We start from the raw sequence: 27,828 nt of genomic DNA on the forward strand, positions 1-27,828 counted from the left end.
CCCTTATATAATACAACTGCCCCAAGCATGAATGCGGCAGCCTAATGTTTTCCCATGGGTACTCTCGATCATCACCAAAATGTAAATTCTTAAGGCAGCTATTTCACCTAAGCCCACCCAGATGGATTCAGCTCCTACGAGGGGCAGTGCCACTGCACTCGGACCTCTGCAAGCCACCAAGACCTTCAAGCTCAGCCACATTCTTTTGCACTTCTCTAGGAGATGTGCAGGCAAGCCTGCAGAGCCAGAAGTGCTGAGGAGCCCCAAAGCTGTGCTGGGGAACCCCAAAGCTGCACCTCTCATGCACTTCAGTGAGCCAGACCTCAAGCAGCGATGTCACAACCCGTCTCAGGCCTACAGTGTCAGAAAAAGGGGAGCTGGGCACAGTGTTACACCAGCCAGAAAGGCAGCAAGGCCTGGAGTCAGAAATACAGTACACAAGGAGAACTTGGCCCAATAAATGCTACCCCATAGCCAAAGGTACACTGCGTATGGCTGGCTGCACAAGAGGCACAACACCACAGGATGACTCCCAGCAGGAAGGCATCACAGCTACGTGGCATTTGGGATGAAAAGTACTGCTCAGGCTTAGGAGCTGCAGTCACTTACCCTAAATTCACAAGGAGGACATGGCTCAGCCAGCACAGGTGAGATGCAGCAGCTCAGCAGGGGACAGTGAAGAAGAGCCCTTGTCCCTCATCCAGTCCTGGCCCCAACCCGAGTGAGGAGCTACTGCTGCTGGAGGGGAACACGACTCAACACACGCTCCTTAGACTGACCTCCTGCCACTACCTGCACCAGCTGGACACCATACCCACGGGGCCACCAGCCCTACAGGGGCGACTGCATGGTGCCCACCTCACAAGACCTCAAAATCCCCAGGGCAAGCTGCAAGGGGCCCCAAACCTCCCAGGGCCTGTACATCCCACAGGAGCAGCCGAACCAAACTGTGCAGGGGACCTAAACCCCACAGGTCCAGCCACACGGAACCCCTAAACCTCCCAGTGTCCCCAGACCCCACAAAGCAAGAGGCTCTAAACCACAGAGAGCCAGTCACATGGGGCACAGCACCAGCTGCATGGGGCCCCAAACACCACAGGGCTCCCTAAACTACACAGAACCAGCTACAACGGGCCCCTACAGTGCTCCCTAAATGCCATAGGGCCAGCTGCAATGGACCCCCAAGCCCCGCCGAGCCTGCTGCAAGGGGCCCCTGAACCCTACAGGGCTCCCGCAAGGCCAGCCGCAAAGAGCTCCTAAACCCCACGGAGCCAGCTGCGGGCAGCCCCCACCGCGCACGCCGCGGCCCGACTGTTGCCCGGCACCCGCTCCCTTCCGGGGCGGAGCGGGGGCGGGTCGCAGCGCGGCGGGGACGCCGGCACCATGATGGCGGAGCGGGCGCTTCGTAACCCCTATGCGGACTACGACAAGTCCCTGGCCACCAACTACTTCGATGGCGCCGGGAGGGTGAGTGTGGTCGGGCGGAGGCGGCCGGGGCGGCAGCGGCCCCTACCCGGTTACGGCCCCTCGCCGGGGCGGCCGCCGCGCTGCAGCGGACCGGGAGGGGCCCGCTCCCGCTCCCGGCCGCCGAGCCGAGCTGAGCAGCCAGGAGCCAGCCTGGTGCTGGGGTACCCAAGGGTTTGTAGCAGAGACCTGTCAGGTTAAGTGCGCTTTTTGGGCTTACCAAGACCCCGCCTGTCAGCCGCTGTTTCCTTCACGTTTCGTCGTGAGGTTTTTTTGGTTTTTAAATTTTTTATTCCACAGCTGACCCCTGAGTTCACGCAGCGGCTGAATAACAAGATCAGGGAGCTGCTCCAGCAGATGGAGGGGGGCCTCAAGTCGGCTGACCCAAAGGACTGCACGGCGTACACTGGCTGGGCAGGTAGGGTGGCCAGTCCGATGGGACAGAGCGGTCTCCTAGGTCAGGCCAAGGCAGACCCTGGCGGTTTTGGCTGTTTGAACAATCACAGCAGACCCATGTTGGGAGTGGTGCTTCTCGTGTGTACTTTAAGCCATTAAAACAAGGGGCCTTCTAGGGACTCCCTATTTTCGGAGCAGGTTTCAAGCTGCAGAGGGAAGACTATGGTGTTGAAGGGCATGATTGGCTCTTCTCTTGCTTAATAGTGCCAAACTTATGCAAAAGAAAAAGCCAGCACCTGCTTGAGAGCAAACATGGGAACCATCGAAGGGCCTAGCTCCAAATCTGGCCATGGCGGGGATGGTGACAAGTAAACCACTGCTCCATAAAGTAGGCAGATGCACGTGGTAGGTCATTTACTTGCAAGGAGTCCTTGCATGTGGCAGCAGTGAGCTTATGGCCTGAGATAAAGTCCGTCTTTTCTGTTTGGGCTGAATTTTATCTTTTGACGTTGTCTGATTGGCAGGTTGCTCCAATCCTGTTCCTCAGGTAGTACCCCTCCACTTAGCCAGGGCTAGTTCTGCTCCAGTACCTGCTGGAAGGAGCAGAAATGCAAATGTGAGTATAAGGAAGGATGGAAGCCTTCCTCACACTAACTCTTGTGTGCAAAGCTGCCAGGAGCTTGTCTTTCTCCTGTTGTGTGTTTTCAGCCTGGTTTTCCTTCCTTGGGAACATGCCCCGCCTTCCTCTCCCTATTCCTACCCACTGGAGCTGGGGAGGATGCACCTTTCTCTGCCGCCTCATCCTTGGCTACTGCTGTGTGCTTTGTCAGCTCTCCTGCCTCCTGCGCTGTGCCAGGCTCTAGGGAGAGACCCTGGGCTACTTGCAATTATCTCACGCTTGCTGCAAGTTTTTTTCCTGCTGCTTTTTTTTTTTTTTTTGGTAATACACTGCAATCCTGAATGGCAACTTTATAATTGGGGTGTGTCTGGCTTGTGCTTGGATGCTATGGAAATGATGCCAGCAGTTTGCTTGGGAGGGTGGTGTTTATTGTGTTGGTGCGAAACTAACGCTGCAGCTTGATGACAGCAGTGCCAGAAATGCCTGCTTAAGAATTTTTGTAAGGTAGACAGGCACTGAGAGCACCCTGGAGCAGTTCATAAGAAATGCTAGGATGCCAGTATTAAATTCCAGCGTGGGAGAACATTGATTTCATCAGCTGCAGCCTGGCAGCACTCTGCTGCCTGTGAATTTCTGCATTTTTGTTCAGTGCTGGCTGATTTCACCTGCGAGACAGGTTCAGTTTTCCAGTGTGGGTGACCCTGCTCTGGGGTCCCCTCAGGTGGAGAGCACGCCATACATAAAGATGGGCTTCAGTCATGAGGGTGCTACTTGGCGCAATGGTAGAGTCTACCTCTGGCCAGAATAATTCAGGAGATAAAGCAGGAGGACAATTAGCTGATGTTAGGAGTACTCTGAAAGTCTGTGAGGAGCAGGTAAACACCTTTCCCCAGAGACCGTGTTCCCTTCCTTTGGGTGGCCTTAAGGGGCTTCATGTTGGAAAGTGGCTGCAGTTGTGAAACAGTGGGTGAGAGCTCCAGCAGGATTTCAGCTCGCTTTTATTTGGAAGGGAGTTTCTCAAGAGGGATTCTTCTCTTTCATCCCAGGGATCATTCCTCATTGGGCACACAACCTTCTTGCATTGGCTAATGGGATTACAAAAAAACCCATGGACAGATTTCCTGCAGGTCACAGCCAGCGAAGTGAAGTTTGCAGATACACTGCCTCTTTGTCACCCTCCCTTCTTTTCTAATCCTAGCTATAATAATTTATTCAGTGCTAGTTTCCAGAGACAAAATTAATTGGGCCAAGACAGCAGCTTTTTTCCTCTAATTGCTTGTGTAGAAAAGGCTTGTTGAGTATCTTCTCATGTAAATCATTGCCCAGCAGTCTGAAATCAACCCGCACTCTTGTGGCCACTAATAAGAGAGATTTGAAATGTGGCTTTCTTAGCACAAACCCTGCGTGAAATGTAACATACTTGAGTGTACTACATTACACTCAGTAATATACAGCATATGCTGGCATTTTACTTGAGTGCCCGCTTCTTTCTCAACACACTTGACAGAGCCCTGGTCCCCTGGCCTGCATTTGTGCCAGAGAAGCTCCAGCTTCTTGGCACCTGAGGCTGGAGCAGAGGGAGGGAAGGATTTATATTTTCAGCTCAGAGGCAGTGAAAACACGCTTTGGATCCAGATTATCCAGCGTACGGCTGAATGCCCTCGAAACTCATTTGAATCGGCTTGTTACAGTTTAATTCAGTTCCCCATAGAGTTCAGGGCCCCGTAGGCAATACCTGGTACGTGCTTGGGTATGGACCAGACTCAGCTGTTGTGTTCTGTTTTGCCTTTTAATCAGTTTAGCTAGAGTGCTGTAAGAGCTTTTTGTGGTCTTAATCACTGGTATCAAAGTGTTGACTGAGGGAAGGTAAACTGCCGTAAGCTAATTCTGAATCGAAGCAGTTCAAATCCTGGCAGAAGTACAACTGCCTCATCCATTTTCAAACAGATTGGCACGAGGATGCTGAAGAGTACATACGCCTGCATTGGTGTTTCTCATAGTACAAGAGGCTTTGCTCCAAAGACTCCAAAGTGCTTCCCATGTGAGCGTTCCCTTCTCTAGCAACATCATAGTCATGGCTTTCAGAGCTCAGGGGCCTCCGAAACAGAGTGGTGAGTCCAGCTGGCCTGCCTCAGCCACAGCTTTTGGCTGGCCTGTTGGCAAGTGGAGACAAGGAGCATGGCTGAGTTGCCACTCTTCAAAAGACACGCCAGATGAAAGAAAAGCCATTTAAGAATGGGTGGAAATTCTGATCGTACCGGTTCAGAAAAGCTTCTCGAAAAACACCTTTCATTCACTTTAGTGCAATATCTTAGTTTTAACCTCAGAACGCAGAGAACTTGCACCTCCTTAAGAGCGTTCTGTTCAGAAAAACAGAAATCCTCAGATAGTCCCTAAGGAATAAGGGGCAGTGAGGCTGCATTTGATGAGAAAGATCAGAGTGCCTTGTGTCACCCACATAAACCACATTGCTGCTAAGTGCTTGGTGGGTAGTTTTTGCAAGGTCTGCGTTCTTGGAGGTGTCAGTATTTGACTGGACAAGGCTCAGACCAATGGGAAATGGCCAGGCCCAAAGAGTTGTGGTGAACTGAGCCAAATCCAGTTGGCAGCGGGTCACGAGTGGTGTTCCCCAGGGCTCAGTATTGGGGCCAGTTCTGTTTAATCTCTTTATCAACAATATGGATGAGGGGATTGAGTGCACCCTTAGTAAGTTTGCAGATGACACCAAATTGGGTGGGAGTGTTGATTTGCTGGAGGGTAGGATGGCCATACAGAGGGATCTGGACCAGCTGGATCGTTGGGCTGAGGCCAACTGTATGAGGTTTAACAAGGCCAAGTGCCGGGTCCTGCACTTGGGTCACAACAACCCCAGGCAGCGCTACAGGCTCGGGGAAGAGTGGCTGGAAAGTGCCTGGCAGAAAGGGATCTGGGGGTGTGGATTGACAGCTGAACATGAGCCAGCAGGTGCCCAGGTGGCCAAAAAGGCCAACAGCATCCTGGCTTGTATCAGGAATAGTGTGGCCAGCAGGATTAGAGAAGTGATTGTGCCACTGTACTCGGTGCTGGTCTTACCAGCACCTTGAATCCTGTGTTCAGTTTTGGGCCCCTCGTCATAAGAAGGACACTGAAATACTGGGGAGAGAGCAGAGGAGGTGATGAAACTGGTGAAGGGCCTGGAGCACAAGTCTGATGAGGAGCAGCTGAGGGACCTGGGGCTGTTCAGCCTGGAGAAAAGGAGGCTGAGGGGAGACCTTATCACTGTCTGCAACTACCTGAAAGGAGGTTGTAGCATGGAGGGGGTTGGTCTCTTCTCTCAAGTAGTAAGTGATAGGACAAGAGGAAATGTCCTCAGATTGTGCCAGGGGAGGTTTAGATTGGATATTATGAACAAATTCTTAATGGAAACGGCTGTCAGGCATTGGAACAGGCTGCCCAGGGCAGTGGTAGAGTCACCATCCCTGGAGGTGTTTAAAAGGCATTTAGACGAGGTTCCTGGGGACATGGTTTAGTGCTAGAGTTAGATTAGTCTATGGTTGGAGTTGATGATCCTGAGGGTCTCTTCCAACCAAAATGATTCTATTCTATGAAATTTGAAGTTGACCTTACTTACAGAGGTTGGATCAAATCACCTCCGTGGATCTCTTCTAATCTAACATGTAGGATTCTGTGATGAGGTAATAGATAGTTTTGGTTTGGGCTGGGCTGGGTTTTTTTGTTTGGGTTTTTTTAGGTGGGGAAGGAGGGAAGAGAAGCTGCTTTTGTAAAAAGTTTTGTTACTCAGAAGCTTTGTTACCCAGGTTTTAAGGCTGGAGAAGCTGAGGCATCACTAAGAAGTGCCCCATGTACCACAATGCAGTAGGAAGGCAAGCCTCAAGTGGTAGTAAAACACACCTGTGGCTTCCTAGACAGTTCTGAAATGGGGTGATACAGCCCTCTGGAGAAGATGTTTCACTGTCCCATTCAGCATGGCTTTGGCACATGTTTGTGAGCACAAGATAACATCCCATGCATCTGCACCGGAAAAGATGTTTATTATCCTTTAAGCTGGGCTGTAAAGCTAAGCCACCTCCTCCATAACTTTTACTCCACGCTTGACGCATTAAAATTACATCTGTGTTTGACATCCTGCTTTGAGGGTGCTGACTTACTTCACTGGATAATGCAAGATCTCTGAGCTCTTTACTACTTTAGATGGCAGGTTTGGAACTGGTCCTAGTTAGGTCAAGAAACCTCCTTTTGTGGCAAACTACTGCCCTTTGTGAAGCTTTGTCTCACTACTGCTCTTCTCCCACCAGTGGAACTGTTTGCAATGGTAGTGCAATCCAACATCCAGAACAAGTCTAAACCTGAAGGGAATTTGAGGCATAGCTTTACTTCTCTTTGGTCAGCAGCATGGTTATATGGATGAGAGATTCTTTCAGCCTGCTGCGGTGCTTTAGCTCTCGATCAAGAACTTTTCTGGTATCTCCAGTGATGTCCGCTCTGTTGAAAGCAATGGTTGCTAAAGTCAGGGCCATTGGCACAAACCATTCCACTTCTACTATGTAAATTTAAGTCTCCTCCTCTGCCCCCTCAAAAGAAATCTCTAATGTAAAGTACCCCTCTGCATCTACAATACTGGTCATACAGGACAGCATGAGGAAAGAGATGTTGTTTACTGTCGTACTGATGACGTTAGATAAATGGGCTTTGTGAGAGACATGCAGAAGTGATTTTTGCCTCCTGATTCCCTGCAGTGAGCAACCATCTCGGGCATTAACACTCCAGTGCATTGGCTTCCTGCACACCAGAGATGGCACTGCCTCTGAAATGTGCTGTCAACATCTTGGCACACAGGTGACTGCAGTTTATGTCCCTCTATGCACATCTCTAAACATTTGTGAGTGGGCCTGCCCTCCTCTGCTGGCCTTCCGTACATTTGGGCTCACAGACAGCAACAGAGCAAGCAGCGGGCTGAAGGCTGCACTGCACTGTGCCCTTCTCATCAGCTCAGCAGTATCAATTCCTTGAGGAATGAATTGAGAAAATCAGCTTTAAATTCAGTTTGTAAGGCCTTTGGGTCTTAAAAAAAAAAAAAAAGAAAAAGAAAGAAAAATGAATTATTTGAGGAAGCAACTCATCTCATCCCTTCCATCCTTTAGTATAGATCAGTGGTTTTTTGGAGACTTTTCCAAAGGTGCTTGGGCCAGGGAGGAAAGGGTGCAAGGAATGTTTTAAAAGAGGAGAGGCAAAGAAGTCAGAGGAAAACAATGCTGAAATATTTACCTTCTAAGAATTCAGTGCTAGCAGAGGTCTTGGCGTGGTAGTTATGCACATAATTAGGGTGGTATGGTGGCAGTGGGAATAGAAGCTACTTACAAAGCAAAAAGTTGTATATTAAAGCAGATAAGTCAAGAGTGCAAGTTGTGCTCAGACAGCTGTCAGGCCTATTAAAGTCTAGAAGCGCTGCTAGGTGCTAAATAAGTCAAGGAGAGTCACTTGACATTTGCTAGCTGAAAGAGGAGGGTTCCCCTTTAAAGAAGAGCTTCCTATCCACATCCTTACGGACTTGAGTGATGGCACTGTACATCTGAGCTCTCTCTGGAAATACTGAACTGCTTAGAGAAAGGACAAGGTTATTAGCTTCAGCAGGAAATGGAAATTTGCCCTTAATATACGTGTGGAATTGAACTGTCTGTAGCATGAAGCTTTGGAGATTACCCATGCAAAATGAGAAAACGATCTAAATTTAGATTTGTCCTCAGTACCATGGAAAGTAATTTTGCAGCATGCTTGTCCTTCCTCACCTTACCACATCAACATCTGTAGAGATTGGCTCTATTAATTTAGGTTTAAACACAGGACCTGAGTCTTTTTCAAAATGGTTACTGGTAAGGGGAGAAATAGGCTTGTCTCAAAGTGATGTAGGCCAGTAGCTTTCTTCAGTGTATGTTCGAGGATGCCTTCCAGATCAGAAGGGTGGTTCAAATGTGGCAGGCCTTCCAGACACAGACTTATTGAGGACTCCTCAGTTACCTACTAAAAGCTTCAAGAGCTGGATGAACACAGGGCAGACAGAGGCAAAGGACAGCAATTGATGTGATTTCTCAGTAGTGGAGTTGTTTCTGTAGCTGGCCAGCCCATTGAAAACCTCCTGGGAGGACCATGCAGCCTTTTCCAGCATTCCAGGCAGCTGTTTCTGTTTCAGACAAGGGCTGATTTCATGAGTGATGTGCTGCAGAAGAGAGTCAGGCAGCTTCTTTCTTTTCTAGGATGCACCAGTCCTTGCCGTAGGGCTTAGGACCTGCTCAGCAGCAGGCAATGATGTCTGCAGAGCTGTAACAACCTCTCTGGTGCTTCTCAGTGGGAGGGAGGAAAGGAAAAAAAAGCGCCAAATAAGATGTCTAAGAGTGCTGCTTATCAGTGCTGATGACGTGTCACTTTTATTAAAAAATCCGTTCCAAGCTAAGTGACCCAGCCCTTTACCTCCTGGCATGGGAAAAAATAATTGAGATAGGGTAATAACTCAGCACTGCTCTGCCACAAGTACCATCTTGTCCAAAGATGATCTTTTTTTTTTTCCCTCCACTGTTTAGCTGCAGTCCCAGGTACAGTTAATAGATTTAGGTAGGTTTGTGTAGGTCTCATCTTTTGCTCCTTGCTACTAAAATTTTATGTAACCCATGTATCCTCCAGCACCTCCTGGGTGAGACACTGCTGTTTGTCATGACCTGCAATCCGCTCTTGAGCAGCATCAGGTACAAGGAGGTCAAAATGCAGGAAAAGAAGCTGCAGATGCTGCAGCTATGGGTTATGTCCCTGAGTGTGCCTGAGAAGCCTGTCGAGGTGCCTTATGCCCCAGATGAGGCTGAGGGCCAGGCTTTTAGATTCATTAAAACAGCCAGGGTGCACAGCAAGGAGAGCCAACTTTTCTGGTGGGTGCAACCTCTACGTTCCTTTTGCAGGCATTGCTTTGCTGTATTTGCACCTGCACGATGTGTATGGAGACCCAGCCTACCTTCAGGTGGCCCACGAGTACGTGAAGAAGAGCCTGAGCTGTCTGACAAGACGATCCATCACGTTCCTGTGCGGAGATGCCGGGCCCCTGGCAGTGGCTGCTGTTGTCTACCACAAGCTGCAGAACCAGAAGCAATCGAAAGACTGCATCACTCGGTAAAACGCTTGGTTATGTCTTCAAGCTAAGGTTCCTCTTGCTCATGGTGCTGGTCTGGGCTTGTACCGGGCACTCTCTGCCAAGCCTGAGCACATTTTGTTGCAGTCTTATGTGAGAGAGAATCCAGTAACTTAGCAAGGCAGTGCAAACTTGTTCTGCCCTGGGGAACGAGCTAACTTTGGGACAAACATGCTTGCCTGGTAGCCTGCAGGCTGGGGAGCAAGGATATTGTTCAGCTGGTGTTGCCATCTTAAGAATAATTCCAATAAACACAGGAAGAAAAAAATACCAAAATGAAAAAAAAAAAAAAGGGCAAGTTTTGGTATTTTTTCAGAACCTTTAAATTTAGTTTTACAGCCATTTTGATGAAAAGGAGAAATGTGGCAGGCTAATTAGATTAATTTTGTCATTTGCTTACACTTGCTATTTGTTAGTTGACTTTGATTTAAACCTGAGAGTGACAGCATCCCTTTCAGCTGCTGAATGCAGCTGGTTATGATTCATTTATTTCTATTTCCTGCCTATCCTCAACTGTTTTCAAATGTATTTTTGTTGAGTACTTAAGAAAAGGACAAACAAGCAGCCCTACAGTCAGATCAGCATGTGGCAGAGGAAGGAAGAAAGTCAAGGAGATGCAGTTGCAAGCTTTTCTTGCTTAAGGGAGATCAGTTTTGAGGAGGTGAGAAATGGCCCTGTAAAGGGTTTCCATTTACGCGTGGTCAGCACAAAACCGAGATGAAACTCCTGACACTTCAGAACAACATTGAGTGCCCTTAAACAGCCACGAGCAAGTGATGCAAAATATCAATTAAAAAAGCCATGGGTGGGAATCAGAGTGCCTGTATGGTTTGGACACCAAGTTCCCACTGCCTTAACTAAGAATAGCTTCTGGTTTATGTGGATGCAGTCAGTCTGAGGACGGAACTCTCTTCTTTATTTTTGAAATAATCTGTGGTTTAGGTTTTGCTTAATACTGTGTCAAAGTGGTGAATCTCACTATGATTAATATATCTGCTAACAAAAGGGGAACTAATCTGTCAAACAGTACTGGCTAGGTGTAGTCAATACATAAGGCCCTAATTGTGAAAAATCCCTAATTCGTGTTTTCTTTGTGTAGCTCTCCCCTCTCTGTATCCCTTCTGTTCTGCCTACAGTCTTGTGGCAGAATGGAAACTCGTGATTAATTCTGCACTGCCATCTAATGGCACAGTAAAGGCAGAGCCTTGGAAATTGGTTTCTTCATATATCTGAGAGGAGGAAAGAAGAAAAATGTGGCTTTCTTGAATGAACAGTTATACTGTCCTTACTCTGCCACCAATTCCCATGCTACCTTTAAAAAGAGAGTATTTCTTTGAGAAATAGCTCCTTTAATTGAAACTCTTAAGTTAGTTTTGAGGATGCTGTTTAGTTACAGAACAGTTGCTAAGTTATGCAGTGCAAGTGCTTAGGAAGTGCACTTCTAGTACAGCTGTGGAGAAGGAAGGCCTCTCTCCATTTTGTTCTCTGTCTTTTAAAGCACCTCATCTTTACAGAGCCTGAGGAGAGAATCCATCAGCCAGGTTTTATCTGCAGTGGACAAGACAGAAGCTTGCTTTTTTTGTTAGCTCCTTGCTCTTAGCTAAATGAATTCATGACCAGCAAACGTGCTTTTTTGCTCTGGAGAGACTACACTTCCAGGCTAGCCCGTTTTCCAAGAGGCTGTGAAAATCTGAGCTGTGTTCCAGGAGTCTTCTTGTCTCTGCCATCTCCCACCAATTCAGAAGTTCAAAGGTTTGCTTTTAGAGCCAGTGGCATACAAACATCCCATCTTGCTCTACAGCTGCCTCGCTCTCCCTCTGTCCAGAAACTACTGATTTTTGACAGTTGAGGTAATAGGTGATATGTGAGCAGGAGTGGCTCTTCCTTTCAGGGACCTTGATTTACCCCCTCGCACTTGAGAAATGTATTCTGTGTGCAATCGGTCCAGCAGCATCCCAGGCATCTCCTGCTGCCATGCTATGCAGCTCTGCCCCACACCTCTAACACCACAGAAACTGCTGGCAGGCTTCCTCCCCTCATTATCCGGACTGGGAGAGCAGCTAGAGGCAGAAGCAGTAATGCATAAGGAGCAGGAATAGTAGCTCCAGCTGCTCCAGATTTCTCCATGAAAAGAAGATTTCATGTCCAGACCTCAGAAAATTCCTGCTGTGGGTATTACTGCTTATCCACCCAACCTGACAGTTCCCTGGCATCTTGGAGCTGAACAGCACCACCAGCCAGCATCCCTTGTGGGCAGTGCTGCTGGGCGGTGTCCCTCTGTCAAAACACCGTTTTCCTCCTTGGAAAAACCCTCCCCATTTGCCTTCCTTGGACTTGGAGACAGGGGACATGAGGAGGCAGCAGGGCTTTCCTTTCAGCCCAGGCAGCCGAGAGAGGGACCCCTGCTTACTCCTACTCTTGGATGCAAAGTCTGTCTCTTGGGTTTAATCTGCAAAAAATCTCCCCCTTGGAGCAACGCACATCTCAAGTGGTACGTGAGGAGACAGGGCCAGTCCACCTTGAGACACTGCGCTCTCCTTTCTCCTTCAATATCCCTGCTCTCTTTGAGTCCGGTGCCAAGGGAAAGCTTCCTGCCATGAGGAGTCACAGCCCAGCATCCTCTCCCTGCTCTGAGGGCACTCTGGACACTTGGTTGCTTCTTGTCTTTGCAACACATTGCTGTGCCCAGGAGCAAAGGCTGCCAAGGCACCTTTTCTGTTACTCTTGCTGCTGTGACAGAGAAGCCCTGCACACACACAGTTCTCCTGCCTGGTTTCTCAGCCCTCTCCCTGTTGCAGCCACAGCAGGAAACAGCTGAGGGAACAGCTGTGAAGCCATTTATGCTGGTATTTTAAAAGTGATGGTATTTTTCACACTGTTATCTCAGGGGTGAATGGAAAAATAAAGCCAAAATCAGTCACCTCCCTGCCTCATGCTCTGACAGGGAAGGACATCCCTTTGTTGGAAGTGTGATGAGAAGCAAAACAAAGGAAAAATTGCATCAAGAGTGAAATGGGCTACAAAGCACCAGTGTGAAGAGCTGTCAGTCTCTATTAGCATTACAGGAATATCACCAATCTTGCAATGTGATAATAGAGAAATGGCAGTTGTGGGTTAAAGCCTGGTGCCAGCCAAGCTGTCCTCAGTGTGGGGTTGCACCACAGCCAGCCCCACAGCACTTAGGCTCTGCTGAGCTGTCCTCACTACTGCTCAGCTCTCCCTGGAGAAGATTTCTTACATGTGCTGCAGAGGCTTAATGTTAACATTTCCAGCTGCTTCTCCCCACCTCTTTTATCTAGATTTTTAGCTCATGGAGGCACCTCTTTCTTCACTGACAGCATAGCCCTGGCCACTAGCAGGCATGGAAGGAAAGGGGCTTTTCTGTCAGGACTTCTGAGAATAAAGGGTGAGATTTTTCCACATAACATCAACACTAGTTTGACTTTCTAGCATTCCTTGAGCAGCCAAATTAAACAGATACCAGTTAAGCTTGAAAATAGTAATTTTTGGCAGAGGGTCTGCCTCACTAACAGCATTGCAGAGAGGCAATAGTGGGCAGTCTTTCCTGAGCAGTTGGCAGTTTCCTATAGCCCAGGTTTCCCCACAAGTAGCTTTCTCAGAGCTGGTGCTCTAAAAAACAAGCACACAGTATGACTGCATTGTAAAGAGCTGAGCAGACTAAAGCAATAACCCAAACAATAAGCAGAGGGGAAGAGCAATTCTGCACCTTGCAGAGCTGGAAGGCTGAGACCCAGAGACTGGCCTGACATCTCCCAGGGCACGGGCTACATGAAGGAACAAACCATGTTTTTGAACTCCAGTCTCACTGCTTGTTTACATGGCTTTGAGTGTCCCCTAATCTCCCCTATATGAATTTTTCTTTGTAGTTTACTCCATCTATACAAGCTTGACCCACGAGTGCCAGATGAACTGCTGTACGGGCGCATGGGCTATCTCTCTGCACTGCTATTTGTGAACAAGCACTTGGGAAAGGAAAAGATCCCTCAAAGTCACATTCAACAGGTACTGTGGCTTCTGCTGATTTCTTTAGCTGTCTCTTCCTGTGCAGCTTATCCTCAGGCAGGTAAAAATCAGTGCTAGATGTAAAGAACTCTGGCAACAATGGAGAAACCACATCACAGTATCCCTGCTGCACTTCTTCCAAAGGGACAAAGCACCACACGCTCCCCTACCATCCGTACAAAACCATAAGCAGTGCCGACCTGGCATACGTTTCACTCCCTCACCCACAGTCTTCCCTCTGCTTGAGCAGAAAAATAACTCTTTTGTTCTGTGCCAGGATACTCACTGTGCTGTGTCCAAGACAGCAGCATTTCCCTCACATGCATCTGTTCCCATCCACAGGTCTGTGAAGCCGTTGTAGCCTCCGGAGAGAGCTTGGCCAAAAGGAGGAACTTTACAGAAAAGAGCCCGCTGATGTACGAGTGGTACCAGGAGTACTACGTAGGGGCAGCCCATGGTTTGGCTGGGATTTACTACTATCTCATGCAGGTAAGAGGCGCTGGAGGGGAGGGGCCTTTAGCAGCTGTTTTCACATTTCTTTGAACAAGGAGGAGCATTTGAATTGGCTCATAGTGATGTCAAACTGGGCAAGAACCCTCGTCTGATAGACTTACTCCTGGGTTCGATCACACATCCCTACTTCTAAAGGTTTTTTCTAAATCTGCGAGATTGAATTTCCCACTTCTGTGGCGATTGGTAGGGAAATGTGGTCTGCATTACACCAGCAGTTCCACATAATGAAGCCCTGTAGGTCAGCTGGGTCTGAGCTTCCCCTTCTTGTGTTAATTGCCTATAAAGTATTCTCATTTGTTGTTATCTCTGGGCTTCCTGCATTTTTTGAGCTACACACTTGGAGCAATCTCAGGTTATTACCAAATGAGGATCTCTGCAAGAAAAGCATGGTGAAAGAGATTGTGTTCACAGTAGGAAATCTTTGTTTCTAAATCAGGGCCTACATCTAAATGTTAAAGACATGGGACCTTTTACTTTGATAAAGCACCTGAACTCTATAGTGCCTGAAGTAGGGAAGGCAAGACAAGAGGTTGGGAGCTGCAGTGTTCCTTTGATTTGGTGCTTTCTCACAATTTTGCACAACTCACTGAAGCTCTGGGAATCTTCGCTTCCCCAGCTCTGAAATGAGGGTGATAATTCCCCTATGTGGGTTACTTTGTGAATAAATTTACAGTGCTTAAGCTCTTAAATAACAACAGTAAATAACATTACATTTTCAAAGAGCTAAGGGCACCTGCTGAGCAACACAAATTATTTTAACAAAGCAAGATTCATAGAAATAGGTGATAACTTTATTAGACCTGACTCTCACAGGAGGTGGGAAAAAAGCCTCCAGGTTTCAAGTATTTGAGCTTTCCTTCAGCAGCCTCAAAGTTCAAGCCCAAGCAGAATTCCTGTGAATGTAACCCTCTTATGTGGCTCAGAGAGGAAGGGGTGGTTGATGTTCTTTAAGCAGAAGGAGATTTGGCAAGAGAAGGATGCAAAGTGATTATTGCCCAGGAGTGCAGAACCACTAGTTGGGAGCAGGGAGATAACAGTGTGTTGTGAGCCCAAATTTGCACTGAGTCCCTGAGCTTGTTCCCAGTCTGGTGTTTTCAAGAATTTTAAGTGAAGTCTCCCATAAAATACTGCATAGGCTTTACACTTCTCTGCTGTATGAACTACAAGGAACCTGGATTAGCCAAGCATGATGCACAAAAAGCCTTGGGGGAAGCAAACAAGGGAAACATGGACAGGAGAACATTCGACTTTTATCTCTACTGGTTTTACAGCACAAGTATTGGTTTTTAATTTTCAAGTTATCAACCCGGGAACAGTGTGATCCTTAGATGAGAGTCCTCATTGCGGTCTGCTGTGGGAAGTCAGAACTGCACAGATTTCATGTGGGGCAGTGTCATTGGAAGGGCACACTGAAGCTGCTCCCTTGGTTCTGTCTGAGGTCAGCAGTGAATTCACCCTTTGCAATTACCCATAAACATCTGTGAACATGCAGCAGTATAGCCCACCAGTGGGGCTGGCCCAGCAGCTCGGAGCAGAAATGCTCTAGGTGCTAGGAATCATTCCTGGTATTAATCTTTAGTGCTGGTTTTATAGAGTTTATTTCTTTACTCCAGCTCTGGGTACCAGAAACTATTCCTACTCATCTTCAGGAAAAGCAGCAGCAAGCTCTGTTGCTTAGAGGGCCTGGCGACATACTAGGGACAGCCTTTGTTTCTGGGGATACAAGTATATGACTGGAAATAAGTCCATGCCAAAGGGCAGAGCAGCCTGGGACCAAATGGATATTTGTAACGTGTGAAAGCCTGAACAAAAATAACCACTTTATTTACAAGGAGCAAGAGGGAACATGGCCACAGTTGGTTCTGGTTTTGCCTTTCAGGCAGATCTTGGGCTCCTTAGGGAGAGACAGAATGGCAGTTCTCCCTAATTTAATGTTTTCTCTCTTATAGCCTGACCTTGGAGTGAGCCAAGTAAAACTGCACAACACAGTCAAACCCAGCGTGGACTATGTCTGCCAGCTCAAGTTCCCGTCTGGCAATTACCCTCCGTGCATCAATGACAAGAGAGACCTCCTCGTTCACTGGTGCCATGGGGCACCAGGTGTTATCTACATGCTTGTCCAGGCCTACAAGGTACCAGAAACCTTGCAAAGATCCTTTGGGACCCCCAAATATGGAACATCATCATGGAGAAGACTCTGTTGAGACTCCTCCTGCCTGAGAGTAGGATGGCTTGTTACAATGAAATCACCCTACAGGGACCACTGACCAAAACAGAAATTAGTCTTTTAAAAAGTCACTTCTGAAAATACCTGTCAGCTGTGTGGGGTATCCTGTTGCAGGTGACTGATGGTGACAACTAGTTGTGTGGAAAGTAACAGTCACACAGCCCCATTCATCATTTCAAAAACATCCTCCTTTAAAGTAGACAGCAAAGTCACAGCATTAACACTTCAGTAGGAGAGAAACTAATTAACCCAAGCCGCTCCACTCACACAGGGATGCTCTTTGTGTGGAGGAAATTGCCTCAGCAAGGGGGACTGTTTCTTGTTTCTGCAGGTCTTTGGGGAACAGCAGTACCTAGATGATGCCCTGCAGTGTGCAGAAGTGATCTGGCAGTATGGGCTACTGAAGAAGGGCTACGGGCTGTGCCACGGGACAGCTGGCAATGCTTACGGCTTCCTAACACTGTACAACCTCACCCAGAACATGAAGTACCTGTACAGGGCCTGCAAGGTGAGAGCCTGCTTAAGGAAGGGAGGGGAGATTATTCACTTCTGCCCTTAACGTCACTACCTTTGCCTTTGAAACCTAATTTCTAGTCTAGAATAGTCCCTTCAGCAGCATGGTCATTGTCTGACAGCCTGCACAGAGGGAATATCCTGCAGAAGCCTTGCTCTGCAAGGGATAATGTGAGGATGAGGGTGGTACTTTCTTTTAAGATACATCCTAAATAAAATTTGAACACTTTTTGTTCTTCTTTTCTCAGTTTGCAGAGTGGTGTTTAAGCTATGGTCAACATGGGTGCCGGACTCCAGACACACCATTCTCTCTCTTTGAAGGTAACCTCCATCCCTACGCTTGTGTTTTGCTCATGGATCTGCACTAGTCCAGCACCAAGGAAAACCAAATATACCCTCCACTGAAGTCTCTGCAGAACTCAGTGTAGAGGATGGGAAGGGAATGGTGTTCACTGTTTCTACCCTTGCCCAGAAGCAGTCTTCTCATAGTATAGGCTAATGTCTTAGCTGGAGCATCTTGTCCTCTTAGACCTCCCGCACAGATCGTGCACACAGGCCTCAAGCGGAATTCTTTAATGCATACAGGCCAAATTCTACCTTATGGTAATTTGTAGCCTGGCTTCTCAGAAAGTCTCTTTTCTGTGCATTTTTAAGGATTAAAGTCCTCCATGGGCTTTTCTTGTTCCATTCCAAAGATGAGTGAGGAACCAATAGGGCTGCTTTTGTAGGCCATGTTGGCTCTTGTGGCATTTTGTGGCTCCTGCTAACAGCTCCTCCAACATCTGCTGGTTCCTCAGTTAATGTACCTCTCCCCAGCTTTGCTGCAGGCCAAGGAACAAGGGCAGTTACACCAGCGGGGACCTGAGGCAGCAATGTCTCAGGGTCCAAAGTTTTGCAAAGATATTCAGATTGTTAAACCTGCAGACAGTAAAGCAGAAGGGAGGGAGCTGGAGCAGGGGAAGACCCATCATGTTTTCAGAGGTGCTCTTCAACATTTGAAGAACTCCAAAATGCTCACTGAAGTAACTAAGTCGCTTGGGAAACTTGAGTTCAGACCTTGGAAATATTTAGGTGCTTCTGAAAACGTTTTCCTTTCTTCTGACTTCATAACTTGCTCACCCTCTAGATAACTGATAAAATAGGTGCCCAAAGGGAATCTCACTGAAGGATGTTTTGTTTTCTTACCCTCAGGAATGGCTGGAACAATTTACTTTCTCGCTGACCTGCTGGTGCCAACCAAGGCTAAGTTCCCCGCATTTGAACTCTAAATCTGAGCTTGGTGGTTTCCTGCCTGAATCCTTCTGCACTTGGAAAAGCAGTTCGAAGTTGCTTTCTCCTTCTTCCAACTCATCATTGTTCACCTAACTGAGTGTAAATCCATCCTCCTGAGGGCATGCTGAGTTCTGTAATATTTCTAGCCATCTCATTGCATTGTTTCAATTTAAAAGATAGAACACAGATTTGCTGGTGTCTCCTAAAAACGCAGGGCTGCAGGTAGGAGCAGGGAGAAAATGTACAGTATTTTGTTGGCTATAGAGTTTTGCTACTTTCTTTATCATATTTCCTGGGAGAAAGTTTCCTATTGAACGTAACTTCAGCTATTTTTGTTGTTGTTGTTGTGCTGACAAATAGTTGCAGGAAACTAGTTGCCTTTGGAAAACAAAGGATGAAAAATTGAGACTATTGCCCTGCCTCTTTCTGAGCACTGAGGGAGTAAGCAGTTTAGTAGCTGGGCTGCTGCACATGAAGCAAATGTGATGGACTGGGGAGTCTTTATATATGTTTTTTTTAATGTCAGATTGCAAGTGGCACAGCTGGAACTGACATGCCAAAGTGTTGTCCTGAATTTCTACCTATCTTTAAAGGGAAAGACTATGTATAGCTCTTCTGTGCACTTTTTCCAGTGACAGACAAAAAATCCACTAGCTTTTGTGCTTATTTGCCATCTTATGCTAAACCTTGCAAAAGACCATTGATCATCTAACGGAAAACTCCATTCTAAAAGGGAGCTAAGCACGCTTGCTGGTGTGGTCTCTTCTGTTTAGCTTTCAAAGTTTATTTTGCAGTCTTTATTTAAAATTGTCTATGAATATTTTAGTTGGTAGGTGGTGACAGACCCACAAGCAGCAGCATGGGAAAAGAAACATATTCCACTGAGTTCTGTCAGTATTTAGCCTATTACCTGTATAGAAGTTGTTTAGATGGTTTGTTTTGTAAGCTTTCCTGAACCTGGATAATTGGACTCACTTGTTTACCTTGTTACTCCTTGTTGTAGTTTGATATGCAACCACCCATTACCAAACGGGAAGATCTGCCCTAGGCTAAATAGCTTTGGCCTGTCAAGCAGACCAGATACTCGCAAGGGGTAAATCTGCTTTTCTGTCCTTAGCTGATTCTACACTAAGTTGCAGCAATTAGGGACTTGACCCTGTGAACCACTTCCTTAGCACTGAGCATGAGCTAAACACTGAGTGCAGAGAAAGGTACTGATGCAGCCGCACCACTTTATGCTGTTTGAGGGCAGCTCCTCAGTCTGCACAAGGGTGGACATGGGTTTTGATCTAAATTTAAGGTCACAACTGCTGAGTGCCTCAGGCCACCTAAGAGCAGGTGAGCAGCTCCAGGGCAGCGTGGGCAACCTCCAGGCTGGCACAGGCAACCTCCAAGCCGGCACACTCATGCACCACCCATAGTGAAGCAGGCCCAAACCTGGCACGCTAACACAGCTCACACATGCCTGAACACAAGGCAGCCAACCATAGCAGCATAGACAGGCCCCCGAGAATCTCCTGGATGGGTTGCTCTAGCAAGGAGTAGAAACTATTCCTAGAAGGCCACCTGTTTCCTCAAAGTGCAGCCTCCTGCTGCTGTCACATGTTTCTGGAAGTTCATCAAAAGACAACTTGAAGCAAAGAGGAGCTCATCTGCTTTGGGCTGGATGTCCCTGTCAGAAGCCTCAAACTCAAACAGACTCAGCTGTAGTTATCCCCTGTCATTCCTGGGGCCTGAACGCCATGAACTCCCTGAGTGATTGGAAAGGAGGAAGCAAGATTTGGCTAATCAGACAGTTTGGGTTGGGATCCTCTAGTACACAAGACCTGTTGTAAGTTACCTCCCAGCTTGGCTAGTGTGATGGCAGGGTAGGGACACTGCTCTGAGCCTGGGTTTCTCCTGGGCACTGCTTCTGTAAAGGAGATGGTTTGTGAAGCCTGGTGTCATGGCAGCATCACATCCCAGCGTTTGTACACTGATCAGGGGATTGTCAGGGCCTGGCATACAGCTTATGAGTGAAGCACTGTTTAATAAAGTCTTGAAACAAACAAGCTTTGGGTTATTTTTACTCCCCACTTTGTGACTAGGATTCACATCTGAAGAGATCAAGATACACCACAACACCCGCTCTGGTGGCTTCTGGAGGCTCAGTGGCCTCCCACCCACCAGAAGTGTTAGGAGTATTTCACATTTCTCCCCCTCTCAAACCCATTGAGGCCAGTCCTGTCCTTTCCTCCCAGGACATACTTTGCAGCGCTATCTCCATACAAGGCTGCATCCTTCCTGCTGTGGCTTCCATTGGAGGTCACGGTCTGGCAGGTTATTCTTAATTGCACCAAAATATGCCTGTTTGCAGCACTTCCCACCAGAAAGAGGATATGGATCATCCCAAAAAAGCACCCTCCTGCCCAGTGGAAGGAGGAACAAGCTGCCTTGAGGAAGGTGTGACTGTCTAGCACCAGAGGCTTCAAGACCAGACTAGCAGGAATGGTTGGGAAAAGCAGCACAATTATCAGTTCGGTTGCTTGAGGTCCTATACAGTCTGGTTTTCTACAATTTCCATTTCTATTAAGGTTTGTGGTAAAGCTCTTCAGTGACAGAGTCCAGCTCTGTGAAGTCTTCTGCACTGAACATGCCTCCCCTAGAACCCCATCGGGTTTGGGGACATCCCAAAAGGGCAAGAGCATCAAGAAAACCCAGCTGGGCACATATATAAGGGTGCCAAGGCTTACCACTGAGATATTTTGATGTCAAAGGAAAACCCAAGCCTAAGTAGGGCTGAAGTGGCTCCTGCAGATGGGCTTGCGGTGCTGTCTCCATTGGGACAGGGCCTGAAGCCAACAAGGCCAGAGCAGCCTCAGGTCTCCCTGACCCTGCTGATGGGCAGTCTTGGGAGTTTTCGGGCAACCCCTTGTTCCAGCCACGCATGGGGACTGCAGAGCACAAAGCAGGGACCTGGGCCCTGTGCAGTGTGGGGCTTCAGGCCACTGTTTTTTTCAGGGGGATCCTCATGCACAGTGGGTGTGCAATGTTTGGATCCAAACTCAGTGCAGCAAGAAGCAGACAACTAAGCTTAGGGCAGCATAGACCTAACACCCCAAATTCAGTATCATAACTGGTACAGATGGATATGGCAGCATCTTTATAGCTGAGCCTTTCAACTTGCCAAGCACAGCTCATTAACCTTGGCAAAACACGTAAGCATGGATTTCCAGATTATAGCTGAAACTGAGAGGGTTGCTTCATTGACTGTTCACCCTGAATCAGTCAACACACCATATACCTTCTGCTTGCTTTTTTGGTTTTGTTTCTCCTCCTTACCTTTGCTTTTCTCAGTAGCAGTAATTTTCTGGAAAAATTGCTTATGTGGGCCAGATCTGGAGCTGTATAAAGCCCACAGAGCTAAGCTGATTTAGAGCAGTTCAGGACCCAGCCCTTCTGCAACAGCTGAGCATTGAAGTCAGGGGAAGTTAATTATCTTTGAACAGCTGATCAAAACTTCAGGCCTAGCTAATACATCTGTTTGTGCCTGACCTTAACAGCAAGTCTCAGTATATTAATTAAAGGATCCCAGCAAGGTCTGACAGGGGGCTGTTTGTTTCTTTGTTGTTGTGTTTGTTGTTTCGTTTTTTGTTTTGTTTTCTTTTTTCTCCCTCCCCACCCCCCACCCCTTTTAGAACTGAGAAGCAAACTCTTATCATTCAGGATGTCCCTCATCAAATATCCCTTTACAATGAGCTAGAAACAGATACAACATCACTCTCCCTTTAACACAAACATATTTACATCCCTCCTGTACCCCTTGTCTTTGCCAAAGATTACAGAATAACACTTCATACCAACAGGGCTTCAGAGAGCTCCTTCCCAGCTCTGGAGAGAGGATCAGGGATGCTGGTGCCCCAAAAGGGCCATTGCTTTCTTGAGTGATGCTTTGCAAGCCCAGACAGGAGATGAGGGGCTCACTGTGCCAACGGCTGTGTTGGCACTACTGTGAACATGTCTGGGAATAAGCACTGCCCACCATCCTGGTAGCACCTGTTGGCACAGCCAACCTTTGAAAACATGAGATGAGCATGAAGATCTCTGCCTGTCTGAGCAGGTGCAATGCATGGCTGCTCTGAGACCCAAAGAGGACCATCACATCTTTACATCCTGCAGGATTTTTGATGTTTCAGAATCAAAACCGCTTCCTCAAAAGCTATTGGGGAAAAGCAGAACAAAACAGCTCTCAACACAGCTGCTGATTCCAGATAGAGCTTGCTATTGCCGTAGCCACTTGTATTCCGAAGTGTTGCTTGAGCCAGCTTTCACCCTCAGCATGGTGGTCCCTGCTGCTTCCTCCTGCAGCTGACCTGCCTGAAGACGCTTCTGTTTTACCTCTCCCCCCACCTCACTCTCACCCACTTGTTTCTGTCTCCCTGCTGCCCCTCTTGAAGTAGGGTGGTAGTTTTTACCCTGGATCATTTCACAAACCCAGTTTATAGTATCTCAGCAAGGGGAAGACCAGCTAGTATAAGGACCAGGCGGTATAAGGAAACCTGTGCCCTCCCTGCTGCTCATGGAAGCATTTTAGCACAGCCCAGGACCAGCCAGGAACAACCTCATACCCAATATCTGGGCAAGCTAGATGTTAAGAGTTGCCAGCAAAAAGAGAAGATTAAGTCCTTTTTCACATAGCCCTCAACTCCAGAGACACAAGAGCCATTCATTTTTGCCACCTTTTGTGCTGGACAGGACACCTTGCAGCCACCCCTCACTCTCAGACACCATGCATCCCCTCCGCTTCCCCCAGAGGGTAAAAGACAACAAATTTGGCCAAAAAGTACAATAGATCCTGTAATGAATGGCCACGCTTGAAGCCTGTAGATGACGGTACACCGTTCTGCTTCCTCTGCAGCAAGGGAGACAGCCAGCGATGGAGAAGCAGCGCTAAAAACAACTTGAAAGCCTTAAGGAGGGAAAAAAAGAGCAGGGCTGTGGAAAACCATTTAACTCCCTTTCCTCATGGCTGGGGAATTTCTCACTGGCAGGACGTGTCAGGCAGCCCTTGCAAAAAGCTCATTTTGCAACCGTTGCAGTTCGCTGCAGCATTTGCAGCGATCCCAGGCAGTAACCGAATCCACTGGTAGTACTTTGCCATCTATAAATCCTATTGGAGCTGGGCCCATAAATAGTTCCACTGTAGTATGCAGCTGCATACAAGGCAGGAGCAAATGTTCCACATAGCGGCTGTTGGCTCCAATCAGCTAAATTGAGGAGTTGATCATATTTCCACCATTTGGCTGAGTTTTATTATAGCTACTCCTCTTTAAGAACACCCCTCACTGGTGAACAGGAGACCACAGCAGTGCCAAACAGTTTCCTTGCATGGGAGACCCAAAGCACCCCTTAGCTGCAGGGGATTCCCCTATTCCCAGCAGCTTTTTGGAGCTGTTTTGTAGCACTTTGCTGCAGGGGATTCCCCTATTCCCAGCAGCTTTTTGGAGCTGTTTTGTAGCACTTTGCTCTGTCACTGAGGTGCTCCTTCTCCATACTGATGCTCCCAGTAGTGGAGAGGAAGGGTTCAATCAGATTTTAACAAGTGGCTGAAAAAAAATAAAAGACATACCTCAGAAGACAAAATCTAAGTGACTGTGAGAAGGTTATCATAAACCACAAATTTTGGATGAGAGCATATCCTACATCCAGGGACACCCTTGCGAGGAATTCATAGCTCATTTATCGCCATTGGAAAGAGGACAAACTCCATTTGGTTTGCAGCTACAGCGGGTCACAGGTAGGTGACAGCCACACCAAGATACAGCACAGTGGTTCCCAGAATAGGGCTCACCACCCCACCAGACTGCAGCACTTAGTATTTAACAAGCCTGACAAATTCATCTGCAAGAAGCTGGGCTCTGGACCAGAAGTGGGAAGTTGCCAGTGGAAGCGTTTGGGAACCCCTGGTAGTTCATCACCACAGAGGATAAACTCCAAGGTGTTTATACCACCCAAAGCTGGGAAATATCCTGTTCCAGCAGGGCTGACCCCGGGCTTTACAAGCCCACAAACAGAGCCTGATGTAGGGATCCTAAGTGACTACAAACATGTCAGGGTTTCAGGAGCACACAGTCCCTTTTTAAAACAAGACAATCATCTTCCATTATCTTTCCTCCTCTCTTTTGTTATCTTCACAATGCCAATAGTTCCAGTTCTCTGGTTTTCATCAGCAATAATCTCATTCATTCACTCCAAATAACCACTTAGCCTTCCACTGAATAGTCTATGCATTCAAGTGCTGAATTACTGCCTTGGAAAACCAAGGAGCACTTACTTTCCATACTCCTGATTTGTGACAGGCAGTATCAGCAAGGGGGAAATAAAGAGGTTCTCCGTACCAAGAGAAAAATGGCCCAACATTATTTCCTTGCTTTTCTCACTTTAAGATTTAAATATATGTGCTTTATAATAAGAGGGCCTGATTTGGGACTCTTACCAGCTGCAATTTTCACATAACCTATAGGAAGGTGATCACCCTCTTACACTTCTGTCCTTCTTTCTAATTTTGCTGAAATAGCCTCTAAGAGTCAGAAATGTCACTGGGGGAATATAGAAACATGCACAAGCAAGGCAAATCCTTAAGCCTCACCTCCTCAGTAAACCAGGCCAAGGAGAGTGAATCATATTACTCAGAGTACAGAAGATGCAGCCAAACCATTCAGTTAGCAAATGGATTAGATGTACTTAAACAGAACTCTTTAATGATCCACATACAACTTGGATCTTCTTCAGGTAAAATGAGGGATAAATTCCCCAATGAATTCCACCATTTGGAAAAAGAAAACCTCACTGAGTTACTAGCCTCAACACATTTTCTACTGTAAAAGGTTCACGCTCTGCCCATGCAGACAGAGCTGAGCCCTTTAATAATTTCAGATGATGGAAATTTCACATGTCATCCTGCCATCACTTCTGATCTAAGCAGGAGACACAGCATCAACACCAAACAGACCACTTTTCAGGTGTGCTCCAACTGTCTCCTCTGTCCGATCAGTTCAGGATAGTACCTCCATATCACTTTTGAAGGCAGCTTTGGTAGATCCACAAGGATCTGGGAGAAAGCCTCCATCTACTTGGGACAATCAAAGGGTTGGGCTCTAGCCTACAAAGTCTCTACGTGTCACCCTGACAATTCTCTAAGAGTCATAATTTCATCAAAAGGAAAGAAACTTGGAGAACAGGGGCTGGAGGTGATATCTGAAAGCTGCTCAGGCAAGACAGCTCATTCCAGTGGACATGTCTTGCCTTGGACTGGGACTCTGCAGACAAATCTCCCTCCTCTGTCTGCAACTGCCAAGTTGGTGCTCCTCCAACAAGTCATTTTGCTGCTCTCTGCTCTGGTTTTCTCCCATTTCTTTGGTTCATTTTCCAGCATCTCTGAGGCATGGTTTCTCATTATTTCTTGGTGTGGCACATCACATAGGGACCCCAGTTAGAGCTTGAAATCTGAAGACGCTTCTTTTGCATTTGCCATACTGAAAATAGTAACATTTTGACAGCACTTTCAAAATGCTCAAGAGCAGTACAGAACCGAAAGCAGTGCGAAATTAATACTATGTCTCCAACATTACGCCTTCCAAGTCTTGTGAGAGAATATCTGGGGGAAAAAATATCTTTACAAAAGTTCTTCCCAGATGAAGGAACATCGGAATAATTTCTCCTGTGTTTAACTTATCATCGTGCTCTGCCACTGATTATTCTCTGTACTTCACAGCCAGGAGGTACCACCCTGGCAATGAGATGAGCCTTGGCTGGATTCACAGCCATAAGGACGAAGGCAGCATCCCAGCCAGCGCTGCCCAGCCCTGGGAGCTTGCAGGAGAAGAGCTCTGTGAGGGTAGGTCACAGGGAAACAGACTGGGATGGAGTGTTATTTGTTACCATGTGGATCACAACCCTGTCCCTTGCTCACATACAAGCCCACCCCAAATGAACCTCCAGGAGTACTCAGCCCAGCAGCAAGGAAACTGTCACTAGCTCTTTAAAAGGATCACAAAAGTTTGAAGTGCTTTACTTAACCGCTGCAAAGGTCATTTGCCTGCATGGAAACGGAGTTATAATGAAGTGTATCACGTTTGCTGGCCAAGACTGTCAGAGCGCTATTAAAACCAGCAGGGATCTCTTGGCCATCTATTCTGCAGCAGGCCAGGCACTCCAAGAGCCCCACTAGCTGTTGGGCACATTTTCTTCAGCTCCAGCTAAATCACTGGACATGACCTTTAGATATGACGCAGGGTTGGGAGAAGAGACAAAGAGAAAAATTCAGCTGGCAATTTGCAATGGCCCTGGGAGGGTGAAAAGCTCCATCTTTCAAGAACATACTGAACAAACGCATCTAAAAGACATACCAGAAATGTCTTCCGACCCTGAAACAGGGAGCTGGAAAACACACTGAATTATAATCTTCTTAAAGTGAACTGGAAGTAATAAAATTTCCTGTATCTTTGCTTTCCAGGGGGGCTGAGCACTTTGTCTCACGGCAGCACTGGGATGAGAATTCAGGTCCCATGAAGCAGCCACTGCGCAGACTTGTCCCTCCCCCAGAGCTCATAAAGGAAAGGTGTGACAGACTCCCGATAAACTGCTCCCATCAATCCAGCACCCACGCATTTGCAGGCAATACCACTTCAATGTGCTGGGTAGCAAAATCCTGTTTGCACATATTTCCCTAGCTCTCTGTATGCTGTGAAGCCACTTACCAGACTGCCTGGCTGTATTTATGTCTTTGCTTTTATCGTCCTCCTACCACTGTTTCCCGATAGGTTCTTTTTCTCCTTAATTTGAACCCTAATCATGCAACATACAACATACAGTGCACTACACATTCTTGTGGCCCCAGAGACACAATTAGAAGCAGACTTAGCTATCGCTTGCTCTTTGAAAACCCATCTGTAGTAACAGATTTTCAAAGTGAAGTGAGTTGAGACACCTCGATTTGGAGGATGTTCAGCTTAAAAATCCATGAAAGGAGACCACGGTGCGGGGGCGGGGGGGGGTGTCCATCTTTGTTGTTGTTGTTGTTTTTAAGAAGAGCGTTTATCACTTTCTGAAAACCCAGAGCTGGTCTCTGAAAAGCACTTGTGACTACTGAAGTCCTTGGCCAATAAATAACAATTACCACCCTCATTACTGAGCAAAGGATGACAGGGAATGCAGGTTTGCATCCGAGCGCACGGAGGGGAAGCGCAGCCCTCAGCTGCTGATGCTTGCAACCACCCGTTCCCCCGGCAGATGCTGGTTTATCCCAAGAGCTGCCCCTGCTGCTTTCTGCTGGACTGTTCTCTTCAGCTGTCTAATCCTAAGCTGCAGCAAGCACACAGCTCCGCTCCTTCTGGTCTCGGTGCTCGCTGGTGAACAAGTGTTCACAACCGTGCTGTGGCGCTGGGCTTCTCCTTCCCTTTGAAGGGACAGGACTGTGGGACAAAACACACTTGCCAAGTGAATTAAGAACTGAGGAATGTCAGTGTTGAACTCTACTTTGAAGAAAGCAGATCTGCTAAATTAGATGTGAGGGCAAGCTTCAGCACTCACCACCCTCAGGCAGAGAAGCAAATGTGCTACCTAGGACTAGCAGCATGCTTGTATTAAATG

At 47.3% G+C, this 27,828-nt stretch overlaps 1 protein-coding gene across 1 annotated transcript; it reads left to right on the forward strand.

The window, feature by feature from the left end:
* Positions 1–1,360: 1,360 nt before the first annotated feature.
* LANCL1 (LanC like glutathione S-transferase 1) lies at positions 1,361–20,236 on the forward strand. The gene is made up of 9 exons (XM_065637808.1): positions 1,361–1,467; positions 1,765–1,882; positions 9,424–9,631; positions 13,538–13,673; positions 14,016–14,162; positions 16,136–16,318; positions 16,745–16,921; positions 17,175–17,247; positions 18,118–20,236. The coding sequence occupies exons 1-9, from the start codon at positions 1,384–1,386 to the stop codon at positions 18,192–18,194; spliced, it is 1,203 nt and encodes a 400-aa protein (XP_065493880.1). The 5' UTR covers positions 1,361–1,383; the 3' UTR covers positions 18,195–20,236.
* The last annotated feature ends 7,592 nt before the right edge of the window (positions 20,237–27,828 follow it).

This window comes from Caloenas nicobarica, chromosome 6, assembly GCF_036013445.1.
Source record: "Caloenas nicobarica isolate bCalNic1 chromosome 6, bCalNic1.hap1, whole genome shotgun sequence".
Lineage (NCBI taxonomy): Eukaryota > Metazoa > Chordata > Aves > Columbiformes > Columbidae > Caloenas > Caloenas nicobarica.

What these genes read in the sequence shown, in the direction of transcription:
- LANCL1 (XM_065637808.1), top strand. Translation starts at nt 1,384, where the DNA reads ATGATGGCGGAGCGGGCGCTTCGTAACCCCTATGCGGACTACGACAAG. An exon ending in GGCGTACACTGGCTGGGCAG is followed by an intron (nt 1,883 to 9,423) that starts GTAGGGTGGCCA and finishes TTCCTTTTGCAG; the next exon opens with GCATTGCTTTGCTGTATTTG. An exon ending in TCGAAAGACTGCATCACTCG is followed by an intron (nt 9,632 to 13,537) that starts GTAAAACGCTTG and finishes TTTTCTTTGTAG; the next exon opens with TTTACTCCATCTATACAAGC.